We start from the raw sequence: 17,900 nt of genomic DNA on the forward strand, positions 1-17,900 counted from the left end.
TTAAAACAAAACATTTTACCCATATACCCATAGGTGACCTTCTTTGGTCTTTGTGGTTGAATTTGTGAATGAAATTCACTGCTCAACTGAGGGACCTTACAGATAATTGTATGTGTGGGGTACAGATATGTGGTGGTCATTTAAAAATCATGTTAAACACTATTACTGCACACATATTCCATGCAACTTAATATGTGACTTGTTAAGCACATTTTTACTCCTAAACGTATTTAGGCTTGCCATAACAAAGGGTATGAATATTTATTCACTCAAGACATTTCAGCTTTTCATTTTTAATTCATTTGTAAAATTCTACAAACATAATTCCACTTTGACATTATGGGGTATTGTGTGTAGGCCAGTGAAAACAAATCTCAATTTAATACATTTGAAATTCAGCCTGCAACATAACAAAATGTGGAAAAAGCAAGAAGTGTGCCTTTCTGTAATTATGTTCCGCCCCCCTGACCATCCAGCCCGACAAAATCCGTCCTGCGGCTGAATCTATACTGAACACAAATATAAACGCAACATGTAATGTGTTGATCCCATGTTTCATGAGCTGATATAGAAGATCCCAGAAATTTTCCAGACGCACAAAAAGCTTATTTCTCTCAAATTTTGTGCACAAATTTGTTCACATCCCTGTTAATGAGCATTTTTCCTTTGCCACGGTACTCCATCCACCTGACATGTGTGGCATATCAAAAAAATGATTAAACAGTATGATCATTACACAGGTGCACCTTGTGGAAAATAAAAGGCCACTCTAAAATGTGCAGTTTTGTCACACAATACAATGTCACAGATGTCTGAAGTTTTGAGGGAGTGTGCAATTTTCATTTGGCAGTACGTCCAACCGGCCTCACAACCACAGACCACATGCATGGTGTTGTGTGGACGAGTGGTTTGTTGATGTCAACGTTGTGAACTGAGTGCCCCAGATCCTGAGGCTCATTGTTGTGCCATTCATCCGACACTATCACCTCATGTTTCAGCATGATAATGCACAGCCCCAAGGATCTGTACACATTCATGTAAGCTGAAAATGTTCCAGTTCTTCCATGGCCTGCATACTCACCAGATATGTCACCCATTGAGCATGTTTGGGATGCTCTGGATCGATGTGTACGACAATGTGTTCCAGTTCCTGCCAATATCCAGCAACTTGGCCATTGAGAAGTGGGACAACATTCCACAGACCACAATTAACAGCCTGATCAACTCTGTGTGAAGGAGATGTGTTGCTCTGAATGAGACCAATGGTGGTCACACCGGATTCTGACTGGTTTTCTGAGCCACGCCCCTCGCCTTTTTTTAAGGTATCTGTGACCAACAGATGCATATCTTTATTCCCAGTCATGTGAAATCCATAGATTAGGGCCTAATTCATTAATTTCAATTGACTGATTTCCTTATATGAACTGTAACTCAGTAAAATCTTTGAAATTGTTGCATGTTGCGTTTATATTTTGGTTCAGTATAGTTGCTTATCTCTGGTATAGGGTCTGTCTTCTCTCTCCTCCAGAGTTTACACACCCTGCCCTGTGGGAAGGTCTAACATATTTCCTCTCTCTCCTCCAGAGTTTACCCGCCCTGCCCTGTGGGAAGGTCTAACGTGTCTCCTCTCTCTCCTCCAGAGTTTACCTGCCCTGCCCTGTGGGAAGGTCTAACGTGTCTCCTCTCTCTCCTCCAGAGTTTACCTGCCCTGCCCTGTGGGAAGGTCTAACGTGTCTCCTCTCTCTCCTCCAGAGTTTACCTGCCCTGCCCTGTGGGAAGGTCTAACGTGTCTCCTCTCTCTCCTCCAGAGTTTACCTGCCCTGCCCTGTGGGAAGGTCTAACTTATCTCCTCTCTCTCCTCCAGAGTTTTACCTGCCCTGCCCTGTGGGAAGGTCTAACTTATCTCCTCTCTCTCCTCCAGAGTTTTACCTGCCCTGCCCTGTGGGAAGGTCTAACGTGTCTCCTCTCTCTCCTCCAGAGTTTACCTGCCCTGCCCTGTGGGAAGGTCTAACTTATCTCCTCTCTCTCCTCCAGAGTTTACCTGCCCTGCCCTGTGGGAAGGTCTAACGTGTCTCCTCTCTCTCCTCCAGAGTTTACCTGCCCTGCCCTGTGGGAAGGTCTAACTTATCTCCTCTCTCTCCTCCAGAGTTTTACCTGCCCTGCCCTGTGGGAAGGTCTAACGTGTCTCCTCTCTCTCCTCCAGAGTTTACCTGCCCTGCCCTGTGGGAAGGTCTAACTTATCTCCTCTCTCTCCTCCAGAGTTTACCTGCCCTGCCCTGTGGGAAGGTCTAACGTGTCTCCTCTCTCTCCTCCAGAGTTTACCTGCCCTGCCCTGTGGGAAGGTCTAACTTATCTCCTCTCTCTCCTCCAGAGTTTTACCTGCCCTGCCCTGTGGGAAGGTCTAACGTGTCTCCTCTCTCTCCTCCAGAGTTTACCTGCCCTGCCCTGTGGGAAGGTCTAACTTATCTCCTCTCTCTCCTCCAGAGTTTTACCTGCCCTGCCCTGTGGGAAGGTCTAACGTGTCTCCTCTCTCTCCTCCAGAGTTTACCTGCCCTGCCCTGTGGGAAGGTCTAACGTGTCTCCTCTCTCTCCTCCAGAGTTTACCTGCCCTGCCCTGTGGGAAGGTCTAACTTATCTCCTCACTCTCCTCCAGAGTTTACCTGCCCTGCCCTGTGGGAAGGTCTAACTTATCTCCTCTCTCTCCTCCAGAGTTTACCTGCCCTGCCCTGTGGGAAGGTCTAACTCATCTCCTCTCTCTCTTCCAGAGTTTACCTGCCCTGCCCTGTGGGAAGGTCTAACTTATCTCCTCTCTCTCTTCCAGAGTTTACCTGCCCTGCCCTGTGGGAAGGTCTAACTTATCTCCTCACTCTCCTCCAGAGTTTACCTGCCCTGCCCTGTGGGAAGGTCTAACTTATCTCCTCTCTCTCCTCCAGAGTTTACCTGCCCTGCCCTGTGGGAAGGTCTAACTTATCTCCTCTCTCTCTTCCAGAGTTTACCTGCCCTGCCCTGTGGGAAGGTCTAACATGTCTCCTCTCTCTCCTCCAGAGTTTACCTGCCCTGCCCTGTGGGAAGGTCTAACGTGTCTCCTCTCTCTCCTCCAGAGTTTACCTGCCCTGCCCTGTGGGAAGGTCTAATGTGTCTCCTCTCTCTCCTCCAGAGTTTACCTGCCCTGCCCTGTGGGAAGGTCTAACGTGTCTCCTCTCTCTCCTCCAGAGTTTTACCTGCCCTGCCCTGTGGGAAGGTCTAACGTGTCTCCTCTCTCTCCTCCAGAGTTTACCTGCCCTGCCCTGTGGGAAGGTCTAACTTATCTCCTCTCTCTCCTCCAGAGTTTACCTGCCCTGCCCTGTGGGAAGGTCTAACTTATCTCCTCTCTCTCCTCCAGAGTTTTACCTGCCCTGCCCTGTGGGAAGGTCTAATGTGTCTCCTCTCTCTCCTCCAGAGTTTACCTGCCCTGCCCTGTGGGAAGGTCTAACTTATCTCCTCTCTCTCCTCCAGAGTTTACCTGCCCTGACCTGTGGGAAGGTCTAATGTGTCTCCTCTCTCTCCTCCAGAGTTTACCTGCCCTGCCCTGTGGGAAGGTCTAATGTGTCTCCTCTCTCTCCTCCAGAGTTTACCTGCCCTGCCCTGTGGGAAGGTCTAACGTGTCTCCTCTCTCTCCTCCAGAGTTTACCCTCCCTGCCCTGTGGGAAGGTCTAACGTGTCTCCTCTCTCTCCTCCAGAGTTTACCTGCCCTGCCCTGTGGGAAGGTCTAATGTGTCTCCTCTCTCTCCTCCAGAGTTTACCTGCCCTGCCCTGTGGGAAGGTCTAACGTGTCTCCTCTCTCTCCTCCAGAGTTTACCCTCCCTGCCCTGTGGGAAGGTCTAACGTGTCTCCTCTCTCTCCTCCAGAGTTTACCTGCCCTGCCCTGTGGGAAGGTCTAACGTGTCTCCTCTCTCTCCTCTAGAGTTTACCTGCCCTGCCCTGTGGGAAGGTCTAACTTATCTCCTCTCTCTCCTCCAGAGTTTACCTGCCCTGCCCTGTGGGAAGGTCTAACTTATCTCCTCTCTCTCCTCCAGAGTTTTACCTGCCCTGCCCTGTGGGAAGGTCTAACGTGTCTCCTCTCTCTCCTCCAGAGTTTACCTGCCCTGCCCTGTGGGAAGGTCTAACTTATCTCCTCTCTCTCCTCCAGAGTTTTACCTGCCCTGCCCTGTGGGAAGGTCTAACGTGTCTCCTCTCTCCTCCAGAGTTTACCTGCCCTGCCCTGTGGGAAGGTCTAACTTATCTCCTCTCTCTCCTCCAGAGTTTACCTGCCCTGCCCTGTGGGAATGTCTAACTTATCTCCTCACTCTCCTCCAGAGTTTACCTGCCCTGCCCTGTGGGAAGGTCTAACTTATCTCCTCTCTCTCCTCCAGAGTTTACCTGCCCTGCCCTGTGGGAAGGTCTAACTTATCTCCTCTCTCTCTTCCAGAGTTTACCTGCCCTGCCCTGTGGGAAGGTCTAACTTATCTCCTCTCTCTCTTCCAGAGTTTACCTGCCCTGCCCTGTGGGAAGGTCTAACTTATCTCCTCACTCTCCTCCAGAGTTTACCTGCTCTGCCCTGTGGGAAGGTCTAACTTATCTCCTCTCTCTCCTCCAGAGTTTACCTGCCCTGCCCTGTGGGAAGGTCTAACTTATCTCCTCTCTCTCTTCCAGAGTTTACCTGCCCTGCCCTGTGGGAAGGTCTAACGTGTCTCCTCTCTCTCCTCCAGAGTTTACCTGCCCTGCCCTGTGGGAAGGTCTAACTTATCTCCTCTCTCTCCTCCAGAGTTTACCTGCCCTGCCCTGTGGGAAGGTCTAACTTATCTCCTCACTCTCCTCCAGAGTTTACCTGCCCTGCCCTGTGGGAAGGTCTAACTTATCTCCTCTCTCCTCCAGAGTTTACCTGCCCTGCCCTGTGGGAAGGTCTAACGTGTCTCCTCTCTCTCCTCCAGAGTTTACCTGCCCTGCCCTGTGGGAAGGTCTAATGTGTCTCCTCTCTCTCCTCCAGAGTTTACCTGCCCTGCCCTGTGGGAAGGTCTAACGTGTCTCCTCTCTCTCCTCCAGAGTTTACCTGCCCTGCCCTGTGGGAAGGTCTAACGTGTCTCCTCTCTCTCCTCCAGAGTTTACCTGCCCTGCCCTGTGGGAAGGTCTAACGTGTCTCCTCACTCTCCTCCAGAGTTTACCCGCCCTGCCCTGTGGGAAGGTCTAACTTATCTCCTCTCTCTCCTCCAGAGTTTTACCTGCCCTGCCCTGTGGGAAGGTCTAACGTGTCTCCTCACTCTCCTCCAGAGTTTTACCTGCCCTGCCCTGTGGGAAGGTCTAACTTATCTCCTCTCTCTCCTCCAGAGTTTACCTGCCCTGCCCTGTGGGAAGGTCTAACGTGTCTCCTCTCTCTCCTCCAGAGTTTACCTGCCCTGCCCTGTGGGAAGGTCTAACGTGTCTCCTCTCTCTCCTCCAGAGTTTATCCGCCCTGCCCTGTGGGAAGGTCTAACGTGTCTCCTCTCTCTCCTCCAGAGTTTACCCGCCCTGCCCTGTGGGAAGGTCTAACGTGTCTCCTCTCTCTCCTCCAGAGTTTACCTGCCCTGCCCTGTGGGAAGGTCTAACGTGTCTCCTCTCTCTCCTCCAGAGTTTACCTGCCCTGCCCTGTGGGAAGGTCTAACTTATCTCCTCTCTCTCTTCCAGAGTTTACCTGCCCTGCCCTGTGGGTAGGTCTAACTTATCTCCTCACTCTCCTCCAGAGTTTACCTGCCCTGCCCTGTGGGAAGGTCTAACTTATCTCCTCTCTCTCCTCCAGAGTTTACCTGCCCTGCCCTGTGGGAAGGTCTAACTTATCTCCTCTCTCTCTTCCAGAGTTTACCTGCCCTGCCCTGTGGGAAGGTCTAACGTGTCTCCTCTCTCTCCTCCAGAGTTTACCTGCCCTGCCCTGTGGGAAGGTCTAACGTGTCTCCTCTCTCTCCTCCAGAGTTTACCTGCCCTGCCCTGTGGGAAGGTCTAACATGTCTCCTCTCTCTCCTCCAGAGTTTACCTGCCCTGCCCTGTGGGAAGGTCTAACGTGTCTCCTCTCTCTCCTCCAGAGTTTACCTGCCCTGCCCTGTGGGAAGGTCTAACGTGTCTCCTCACTCTCCTCCAGAGTTTTACCTGCCCTGCCCTGTGGGAAGGTCTAACGTGTCTCCTCTCTCTCCTCCAGAGTTTACCTGCCCTGCCCTGTGGGAAGGTCTAACGTATCTCCTCACTCTCCTGTCTCCTCACTCTCCTCCAGAGGTCTAACGTGTCTCCTCTCTCTCCTTTTACCTGCCCTGCCCTGTGGGAAGGTCTAACGTGTCTCCTCTCTCTCCTCCAGAGTTTTACCTGCCCTGCCCTGTGGGAAGGTCTAATGTGTCTCCTCTCTCTCCTCCAGAGTTTACCTGCCCTGCCCTGTGGGAAGGTCTAACGTGTCTCCTCTCTCTCCTCCAGAGTTTACCTGCCCTGCCCTGTGGGAAGGTCTAACGTGTCTCCTCACTCTCCTCCAGAGTTTACCCGCCCTGCCCTGTGGGAAGGTCTAACTTATCTCCTTTCTCTCCTCCAGAGTTTTACCTGCCCTGCCCTGTGGGAAGGTCTAACACTCTCTCCTGTTTACCTGCCCTGCCCTCACTCTCCTCCAGAGTTTTACCTGCCCTGCCCTGTGGGAAGGTCTAACTTATCTCCTCTCTCTCCTCCAGAGTTTACCTGCCCTGCCCTGTGGGAAGGTCTAACGTGTCTCCTCTCTCTCCTCCATAGTTTACCTGCCCTGCCCTGTGGGAAGGTCTAACGTTTCTCCTCTCTCTCCTCCAGAGTTTACCCGCCCTGCCCTGTGGGAAGGTCTAACGTGTCTCCTCTCTCTCCTCCAGAGTTTACCCGCCCTGCCCTGTGGGAAGGTCTAACGTGTCTCCTCTCTCTCCTCCAGAGTTTACCTGCCCTGCCCTGTGGGAAGGTCTAACGTGTCTCCTCTCTCTCCTCCAGAGTTTACCTGCCCTGCCCTGTGGGAAGGTCTAACTTATCTCCTCTCTCTCTTCCAGAGTTTACCTGCCCTGCCCTGTGGGAAGGTCTAACTTATCTCCTCACTCTCCTCCAGAGTTTACCTGCCCTGCCCTGTGGGAAGGTCTAACTTATCTCCTCTCTCTCCTCCAGAGTTTACCTGCCCTGCCCTGTGGGAAGGTCTAACTTATCTCCTCTCTCTCTTCCAGAGTTTACCTGCCCTGCCCTGTGGGAAGGTCTAACGTGTCTCCTCTCTCTCCTCCAGAGTTTACCTGCCCTGCCCTGTGGGAAGGTCTAACGTGTCTCGTCTCTCTCCTCCAGAGTTTACCTGCCCTGCCCTGTGGGAAGGTCTAACGTGTCTCCTCTCTCTCCTCCAGAGTTTACCTGCCCTGCCCTGTGGGAAGGTCTAACGTGTCTCCTCTCTCTCCTCCAGAGTTTACCTGCCCTGCCCTGTGGGAAGGTCTAATGTGTCTCCTCACTCTCCTCCAGAGTTTACCCGCCCTGCCCTGTGGGAAGGTCTAACTTATCTCCTCTCTCTCCTCCAGAGTTTTACCTGCCCTGCCCTGTGGGAAGGTCTGGGAGAAGGTCTCACGTGTAACTTATCTCCTCACTCTCCTCCAGAGTTTTACCTGCCCTGCCCTGTGGGAAGGTCTAACTTATCTCCTCACTCTCCTCCAGAGTTTACCTGCCCTGCCCTGTGGGAAGGTCTAACGTGTCTCCTCACTCTCCTCCAGAGTTTTACCTGCCCTGCCCTGTGGGAAGGTCTAACTTATCTCCTCACTCTCCTCCAGAGTTTACCTGCCCTGCCCTGTGGGAAGGTCTAACGTGTCTCCTCACTCTCCTCCAGAGTTTTACCTGCCCTGCCCTGTGGGAAGGTCTAACGTGTCTCCTCTCTCTCCTCCAGAGTTTACCTGCCCTGCCCTGTGGGAAGGTCTAACGTGTCTCCTCACTCTCCTCCAGAGTTTTACCTGCCCTGCCCTGTGGGAAGGTCTAACGTGTCTCCTCTCTCTCCTCCAGAGTTTACCTGCCCTGCCCTGTGGGAAGGTCTAACGTGTCTCCTCTCTCTCCTCCAGAGTTTACCTGCCCTGCCCTGTGGGAAGGTCTAACGTGTCTCCTCTCTCTCCTCCAGAGTTTACCTGCCCTGCCCTGTGGGAAGGTCTAACGTGTCTCCTCACTCTCCTCCAGAGTTTACCCGCCCTGCCCTGTGGGAAGGTCTAACTTATCTCCTCTCTCTCCTCCAGAGTTTTACCTGCCCTGCCCTGTGGGAAGGTCTAACGTGTCTCCTCACTCTCCTCCAGAGTTTTACCTGCCCTGCCCTGTGGGAAGGTCTAACTTATCTCCTCACTCTCCTCCAGAGTTTACCTGCCCTGCCCTGTGGGAAGGTCTAACGTGTCTCCTCACTCTCCTCCAGAGTTTACCTGCCCTGCCCTGTGGGAAGGTCTAACTTATCTCCTCACTCTCCTCCAGAGTTTACCTGCCCTGCCCTGTGGGAAGGTCTAACGTGTCTCCTCACTCTCCTCCAGAGTTTTACCTGCCCTGCCCTGTGGGAAGGTCTAACGTGTCTCCTCACTCTCCTCCAGAGTTTTACCTGCCCTGCCCTGTGGGAAGGTCTAACGTGTCTCCTCTCTCTCCTCCAGAGTTTACCTGCCCTGCCCTGTGGGAAGGTCTAACGTGTCTCCTCACTCTCCTCCAGAGTTTTACCTGCCCTGCCCTGTGGGAAGGTCTAACGTGTCTCCTCTCTCTCCTCCAGAGTTTTACCTGCCCTGCCCTGTGGGAAGGTCTAATGTGTCTCCTCTCTCTCCTCCAGAGTTTACCTGCCCTGCCCTGTGGGAAGGTCTAACGTGTCTCCTCTCTCTCCTCCAGAGTTTACCTGCCCTGCCCTGTGGGAAGGTCTAACTTATCTCCTCTCTCTCCTCCAGAGTTTACCTGCCCTGCCCTGTGGGAAGGTCTAACGTGTCTCCTCTCTCTCCTCCAGAGTTTACCTGCCCTGCCCTGTGGGAAGGTCTAACGTGTCTCCTCTCTCTCCTCCAGAGTTTACCCGCCCTGCCCTGTGGGAAGGTCTAACGTGTCTCCTCTCTCTCCTCCAGAGTTTACCTGCCCTGCCCTGTGGGAAGGTCTAACGTGTCTCCTCTCTCTCCTCCAGAGTTTACCTGCCCTGCCCTGTGGGAAGGTCTAACGTGTCTCCTCTCTCTCCTCCAGAGTTTACCTGCCCTGCCCTGTGGGAAGGTCTAACATATCTCCTCTCTCTCCTCCAGAGTTTACCTAATCTAACCCTAACCCTGCCCTGTGGAAAGGCTCTCTATTCCTACGAGGGGAAGGAACCTGGAGACCTGCAGTTTGCAAAAGGGGACATCATCATCCTACGACGTAAAGTTGACGACAACTGGTACCATGGGGAGCTGAACAGTTGTCATGGTTTCCTGCCAGCTAGTTACATCGCGTTGTTACGGCCGCTGAGCCAAACTCCGCCCACAGGAAAGGCCTTGTACGACTTTGAAGTCAAAGACAAAGATCAGGACAAAGACTGTCTGGCCTTCTCGAAGGTACACACACACACATGCACGCACACACAAACCTACACACACGAACACACGCTGACTCACTGTAATCCACTGTGTGTGTATCTATGAATACGTTTACATGGACACTGATCAAATAAAATGAAATGTTATTGGTCGCGTACACATATTTTGCAGATGTTATTGCAGGTGCATCAAAATGCTTATGTTTCTAGCTCCAACAGTACAGTAATACCTAACAAAACAAAACAATACACGAGTATTGTCCGAGTGTGGAATATAAATATATATACAAAAGTATATGGACACCCCTTCAAATGAGCGGATTCGGCTATTTCAGCCAGACCCATTGCTGATGTAACAGTAAAGCTTCCGTCCCTCTCCTCGCCCCTACCTGGGCTTGAACCAGGGACCCCCTGCACACATCAACAACTGCCTTCCAAGAAGCATCGTTACCCATCGCTCCACAAAAGCCCTGGCTCTTGCAGGGCAAGGGGAACAACTACTCCAAGGTCTCAGAGCGAGTTACGTCACCGATTGAAACGTTATTAGAGCGCACCCCGCAAACTAGCTAGTCATTTCACATCGGTTACACTGACAGGTGTATAAAATCGAGCACACAGCCATGCAATCTCCATAGACAAACATTGGCAGTAGAATGGCCTTACTGAAGAGCTCAGTGACATTCAACTTGGCACCATCATAGGATGCCACCTTTCCAACAAATCAGTGTGTCAAATGTCTGCCCTGCTAGAGCAACCCCGGGCAACTGTAAGTGCTATTATTGTGACGTGTAAAATTCTAGGAGCAACAACGGCTCAGCCGAGAAGTGGTAGGCCACCCAAGCTAACAGAACGGGACCGCCGAGTACTGAAGCACGTAGTTCGGAAAAATCGTCTGTCTTCGGTTGCAACTCTCACTACCGAGTTCCAAACTGTTTCTGAAAGCAACGTCAGCACATCAACTGTTTGTCGGCAGCTTCATGAAATGGGTTTTCATGACCGAGCAGCCGCACACAAGCCTAAGATCACCATGCGCAATGCCAAGTGTCGGCTGGAGTGGTGTAAAGCTCGTCGCCATTGGACTCTTGAGCAGTGGAAACACGTCCTCTGGAGTGATGATTTACTCTTCAAATCAAATTGTATTAGTCACATGCGCCGAATACAACAGGTGTAGTAGACCTTACAGTGAAATGCTTATCTACAAGCCCTTAACCAACAATGCAGTTTAAAAAATACAAATAAGAATAGTAAATAAAAGTAACAAGTAGTTAAAGAGCAGAAGCAAAATAACAATAGCGAGACTATATATAGGGGGTACCAACAGAGGGTACCGGTACAGAGTCAATGTGCGGTGGCACCGGTTAGCCGAGGCAATTGAGGAAATATGTACATGTAGATAGAGTTATTAAAGTGACTATGCATAGATAATAACAGAGAGTAGCAGCGGCGTAAAAGAGGGTGGTCAATGCAAATATTCTGAGTAGCCATTTATTTAGATGTTCAGGAGTCTTATGGCTTGGGGGTAGAAGCTGTTTAGAAACCTCTTGGACCTAGACTTGGTGCTCTGGTACCGCTTGCCATGCATTAGCAGAGATAACAGTCTATGACTAGGGTGGCTGGAGACTTGGACAATTTTTAGGGCCTTCCTCTGACACCACCTGGTATAGAGGTCCTGGATGGCAGGGAGCTTGGCCCCAGTGATGTACTGGGTTGTACGCACTACCCTCTGTAGTGCCTTGCGGTCGGATGCCGAGAAGTTGTCATACCAGGCAGTGATGCAACCAGTCAGGATGCTCTCGATGGTGCAGCTGTCGAACCTTTTGAGGATCTGAGGACCCATGCCAAATCTTTTCAGTCTCCTGAGGGAGAATAGGTTTTGTTGTGCCCTCTTCACGACTGTCTTGGTGTGCTTGGACCATGTTAGTTTGTTGGTAATGTGGACACCAAGGAACTTGAAGCTCTCAACCTGCTCCACTACAGCCCCGTCGATGCTCAGTCCTCCTTTTCCTGTAGTCCACAATCATCTCCTTTGTCTTGATCGCGTTGAGGGGGAGGTTGTTGTCCTGGTATCACACGGCCAGGTCTCTGACCTCCTCCCTATTTGCTGTCTCGTCGTTGTTGGTGATCAGGCCACCACTGGTGTATCATCGGCAAACTTAATGATGGTGTTGCAGTCATGCCTGGCCATGCAGTCATGAGTGAACAGGGAGTATAGGAGGGGACTAATCACACACCCCTGAGGGGCCCCTGTGTTGAGGATCAGCGTGGCGGATGTGTTGTTACCTACCCTTACCACCTGGGGGCGGCCCGTCAGGAACTCCAGGATCCAGTTGCAGAGGGAGGTGTTTAGTCCCAGAGTCCTTAGCTTCACCATCTGGCAGTCCGACGGACAAATCTGGGTTTGGCGGATGCCAGGAGAGAACGCTACCTTACACAATGCATAGTGCCAACTGCAAAGTTTGGTGGAGAAGGAAGGGCTGTTTTTCATGGTTCGGGCTAGGCAGCACACAATGGCATTCTAGACGATTCTTTGTGGCAACCGCTTGGGGAAGGTCCCTTTCCTGTTTCAGCATGACAACGCCCCTGTGCACAAAGCGAGGTCCACACAGCAATGGATTGCCGAATATCGGTGTGGAAGAACTTGAATGGCCTACACAGAGCCTCATCGAACATCTTTATCCCCTTACACTTGTGTGTATAAGGTAGCAGTTGTGGAATTGTTGGGTTAGGTTAGATTACTCGTTAGTTATTACTGCATTGTCAGAACTAGAAGCACAAGCATTTCGCTACACTCGCATTAACATCTGCTAACCATGTGTATGTGACAAATAAAAATGTGATTTGATTTGATTTGATCAAACACCTTTGGGATGAATTGGAACGCTGATTGCGAGCCAGGCTTAGTAGCCCAACATCAGTGACCAACCTCTCTAATGCTGTTATGGCTGAATGGAAGCAAGTCCCTGCAGCAATGTTCCAACATTTAGTGGAAAGCCTTCCCAGAAGAGTGGAGTGGAGGCTCTCTATGATACCCTACTGGTTTTGTGTTTATCTAAGCAGTCTACCTTCTCCTCCGTCTATCTTTCTCCCTCTCTATCTGAATATAGTTTTTCTCCTCCTATGTGGGAGAGCGAGAGAGTAACCCCCCTTCTCCAGCACAGTGTTTGTGATAAACAGTGATTTGTATTCCCTCTGCTCCTCTCCTCTTCAAAGCTCATCATTTGTTCATGCTGTTACACACTCTAGGTGAGGACACTGGCAAATGGAACATATCTCGTTCTCTCTCATTCTCTGTGTGTGTGTTCCTCAGCAGCACCTGGCCTCATACACTCTCTCAGGATGGGGCTGAGGGCCAAGTCAGGACAGAGAGACACAGACATGCACTTCCTTTTCGCACACACAGAATCACAGCTGCAGTTCCCTAGCTAAATTACTAAATGGAAGGATGGGTTTAAATTCAAAGAGAGAATGAGAGGGAGGCGGAGAGGGAGGCGGAGAGGGAGTGAATGAGTGAAGGAGAGCAGCATGTAAGCCTGCATGTAACAGGGCCAGTGGGTCAGATAATATATCTCTAGGAGAGAGAAACCTTATCCCTCTCTTACTGTTTCTCTTTCTGCCATCCTCTCCCTCCCTCTCCTTCTTTCCCTCTGTGATGATGAGAAATTAGAAGAGACAGTGGTATCATTAGGTCAGGGGCAGAGGCAGAAGGGGGCAGGCCAAGTTAGAGAGGGAGAGGGGAGATAGTGTGGGAGAGTGAGAGAAAGAGTAAGAGAAAGAGAGACTCACACATGGTGATTTTAATGCAGGGAAATCAGTTTTACCCCATTTTTTTAACAGCACGTCACCATCAAAAAGAGGCAACAAAACTCTAGACCACCCGAGAGAGAGAGAGACAGAGAGAATGAAAGAGAGAGAGAGAGAGAATGAGAGGGAGAGAGAATGAGAGAGAGAGAGAGAGAGAGACAGAGAGAATGAAAGAGAGAGAGAGAGAGAGAATGAGAGGGAGAGAGAATGAGAGAGAGAGAGAGAGAGAGACAGAGAGAATGAAAGAGAGAGAGAGAGAGAGAATGAGAGGGAGAGAGAATGAGAGAGAGAGAGAGAGAGAGAGAGAGAGAGAATGAAGAGAGAGAGAGAGAGAGAGAATGAGAGAGAGAGAGAGAGAGAGAGAGAGAGAGAGAGAGAGAGAGAGAGAGAGAGAGAGAGAGAGAGAGAGAGAGAATGAAAGAGAGAGAGAGAGACAGAGAGAGAATGAGAGAGGAGAGAGAATGAGAGGGAGAGAGAGAGAGAGAGAGAGAGAGAGAGAGAGAGAGAGAGAGAGAGAGAGAGAGAGAATGAAAGAGAGAGAGAGAGAGAGAATGAGAGGGAGAGAGAGATGAGAGAGAGAGAATGAGAGAGTGAGAGAGAAGAGAGAGAGAGAGAGAGAGAGAGAGAGAGAGAGAGAGAGAGAGAGAGAGAGAGAGATGAATATAAGCTTAATTCCTGTTTTGTCCTTATAAACCATACTGTCTGTTCAATAGGATGAGGTTCTGACGGTGATCAGACGAGTGGATGACAACTGGGCAGAGGGCATGCTGGGAGATAAGATCGGGATCTTCCCCATCCTCTATGTAGAGGTAACAACAAACACACACACGGGGGGTCTTATTAGATAGGGATACATTAATAATTGAGAGTCTTCCATCATTTGACTCGACGGGAGGCTATGTGTGCGTGCGTATGTGTGTTGTGAAGGGGGGAGGTTAGGGTTAGTAGGGGGGGACATAATGAGGGTGTCCCAGCTGGAGGCGAGTAGAGCGTTGGGGGAGGGAGGAAGGAGCTCTCTCCTCTCTCCTTGTCTCCTATGGTGGTGTAGCTGTGCGCTGTTAACCCTTCACACCTTTAACACAAGAAGAGCCTAGAAAGTCATGTTGACGTCATAACACACTGTCGCTGTTAGAATCTTAATATCACAAATTGAAGGAGGACATTTTTGACTGGTTTCCCTCTGCTGCCCGTCCTACTCCCGACAGTTGAAGGTGCCCTGCCCCGTTGATAATTACCCCCATAATTGCCTCGAAATAGCATATATAAAATGTATTCATTAGACTGTTAGAATGTTGACATCCAAACACACACAAATACACACACTGTATGGCACAGTGAGCACAGGGCTGCTCAGATGAAAGATGATCACAGAGAGAAAGAAAGTACAGGGTGAAGGATGGTTCTGCCTCAGAGAACAACGCACACACACACACACACACACACACACACACACACACACACACACACACACACACACACACACACACACACACACACACACACACACACACACACACACACACACACACACAAACTCTCACACCATTTTTGTTGAGGTAAAAGGTGAAGGCCCTTGTGAATAGTGTAAAGAGACAGTCACACATTCAGGTATATTGTGTATACTGTGGGAACGTATGCATGAGATGGGGAGAGGAATTCACTGTCTGCCTGTGTCTGAGTGTGTATTTGACCTTCATAGAGAAAGACTGTGTGTGCGTCTCCATTCGTCCCCTGAGAGTAATGCCGTCAGTGCAGGATCAATCTATCAGGCTCATTAGCATATGTTCTGATTAGCATATCTATTAATATGGAGATGGTGACGTCTCACACACTGAGACAGATCCACTCTGTCCTGCCCTCTACAGTCTATACTCACACACTGAGACAGATCCACTCTGTCCTACCCGCTACAGTCTATACTCACACACTGAGACAGATCCATTCAGTCCTGCCCCCTACAGTCTATACTCACACACTGAGACAGATCCACTCTGTCCTGCCCTCTACAGTCTATACTCACACACTGAGTCAGATCCACTCTGTCCTGCCCCATACAGTCTATACTCACACACTGAGACAGATCCACTCTGTCCTACCTCCTACAGTCTATACTCACACACTGAATCAGATCCACTCTGTCCTGCCCCATACAGTCTATACTCACACACTGAGACAGATCCACTCTGTCCTGCCCCATACAGTCTATACTCACACACTGAGACAGATCCACTCTGTCCTGCCCTCTACAGTCTATACTCACACACTGAGACAGATCCACTCTGTCCTCCCCTCTACAGTCTATACTCACACACTGAGTCAGATCCACTCTGTCCTGCCCCCTACAGTCTATACTCACACACTGAGTCAGATCCACTCTGTCCTGCCCCCAACAGTCTATACTCACACACTGAGACAGATCCACTCTGTCCTGCCCAATACAGTCTATACTCACACACTGAGACAGATCCACTCTGTCCTGCCCAATACAGTCTATACTCACACACTGAGACAGATCCACTCTGTCCTCCCCTCTACAGTCTATACTCACACACTGAGTCAGATCCACTCTGTCCTGCCCCCTACAGTCTATACTCACACACTGAGACAGATCCACTCTGTCCTGCCCCCAACAGTCTATACTCACACACTGAGACAGATCCACTCTGTCCTGCCCTCTACAGTCTATACTCACACACTGAGACAGATCCACTCTGTCCTGCCCCCTACAGTCTATACTCACACACTGAGACAGATCCACTCTGTCCTGCCCCCTACAGTCTATACTCACACACTGAGACAGATCCACTCTGTCCTGCCCTCTACAGTCTATACTCACACACTAAGACAGATCCACTCTGTCCTGCCCCTACAGTCTATACTTACACACTGAGACAGATACACTCTGTCCTGCCCCCTACAGTCTATACTCACACACTGAGTCAGATCCACTCTGTCCTGCCCCCTACAGTCTATACTCACACACTGAGACAGATCCACTCTGTCCTGCCCTCTACAGTCTATACTCACACACTGAGTCAGATCCACTCTGTCCTGCCCCATACAGTCTATACTCACACACTGAGACAGATCCACTCTGTCCTACCCCCTACAGTCTATACTCACACACTGAGACAGATCCACTCTGTCCTGCCCCATACAGTCTATACTCACACACTGAGACAGATCCACTCTGTCCTGCCCTCTACAGTCTATACTCACACACTGAGTCAGATCCACTCTGTCCTGCCCCCTACAGTCTATACTCACACACTGAGTCAGATCCACTCTGTCCTGCCCCCTACAGTCTATACTCACACACTGAGACAGATACACTCTGTCCTGCCCTCTACAGTCTATACTCACACACTGAGACAGATCCACTCTGTCCTGCCCTCTACAGTCTATACTCACACACTGAGTCAGATCCACTCTTTCCTGCCCCATACAGTCTATACTCACACACTGAGACAGATCCACTCTGTCCTGCCCTCTACAGTCGATACTCACACACTGAGACAGATCCACTCTGTCCTGCCCTCTACAGTCTATACTCACACACTGAGACAGATCCACTCTGTCCTGCCCCCTACAGTCTATACTCACACACTGAGACAGATCCACTCTGTCCTGCTCTCTACAGTCTATACTCACACACTAAGACAGATCCACTCTGTCCTGCCCCTACAGTCTATACTTACACACTGAGACAGATACACTCTGTCCTGCCCCATACAGTCTATACTCACACACTGAGACAGATCCACTCTGTCCTGCCCTCTACAGTCTATACTCACACACTGAGTCAGATCCACTCTGTCCTGCCCCCTACAGTCTATACTCACACACTGAGTCAGATCCACTCTGTCCTGCCCCCTACAGTCTATACTCACACACTGAGACAGATCCACTCTGTCCTGCCCCCCTACGGTCTTTACTCACACACTGAGACAGATCCATTCAGTCCTGCCCCCTACAGTCTATACTCACACACTGAGTCAGATCCACTCTTTCCTGCCCCATACAGTCTATACTCACACACTGAGACAGATCCACTCTGTCCTGCCCTCTACAGTCGATACTCACACACTGAGACAGATCCACTCTGTCCTGCCCTCTACAGTCTATACTCACACACTGAGACATATCCACTCTGTCCTGCCCCCTACAGTCTATACTCACACACTGAGACAGATCCACTCTGTCCTGCTCTCTACAGTCTATACTCACACACTAAGACAGATCCACTCTGTCCTGCCCCTACAGTCTATACTTACACACTGAGACAGATACACTCTGTCCTGCCCCATACAGTCTATACTCACACACTGAGACAGATCCACTCTGTCCTGCCCTCTACAGTCTATACTCACACAGTGAGTCAGATCCACTCTGTCCTGCCCCCTACAGTCTATACTCACACACTGAGTCAGATCCACTCTGTCCTGCCCCCTACAGTCTATACTCACACACTGAGTCAGATCCACTCTGTCCTGCCCCATACAGTCTATACTCACACACTGAGACAGATCCACTCTGTCCTACCCCCTACAGTCTATACTCACACACTGAATCAGATCCACTCTGT

General features: G+C 50.5%; 2 protein-coding genes across 4 annotated transcripts in view; both read left to right on the forward strand.

The window, feature by feature from the left end:
* Positions 1-17,900, forward strand: part of LOC127931025 (uncharacterized) — a 254,429-nt gene that overhangs the window by 166,190 nt on the left and 70,339 nt on the right. The window lies entirely within an intron of this gene.
* LOC118385842 (E3 ubiquitin-protein ligase SH3RF3-like) overlaps positions 1-17,900 on the forward strand; it is a 127,908-nt gene that overhangs the window by 83,519 nt on the left and 26,489 nt on the right. Inside the window, exons 2-3 of one of the 3 annotated variants that reach the window (XM_052522562.1) lie at positions 9,246-9,533; positions 14,029-14,124. The exons of 1 other annotated variant lie outside the window; for it this stretch is intronic. In XM_052522562.1, coding sequence (XP_052378522.1) covers positions 9,246-9,533; positions 14,029-14,124 — 384 coding nt within the window. The remainder of the gene's footprint in view (positions 1-9,245; positions 9,534-14,028; positions 14,125-17,900) is intronic. One more of the 3 variants, XM_052522563.1, reaches the window with a different exon arrangement.

Source organism: Oncorhynchus keta, chromosome 7 (assembly GCF_023373465.1).
Source record: "Oncorhynchus keta strain PuntledgeMale-10-30-2019 chromosome 7, Oket_V2, whole genome shotgun sequence".
In the NCBI taxonomy this organism is placed as follows: domain Eukaryota; kingdom Metazoa; phylum Chordata; class Actinopteri; order Salmoniformes; family Salmonidae; genus Oncorhynchus; species Oncorhynchus keta.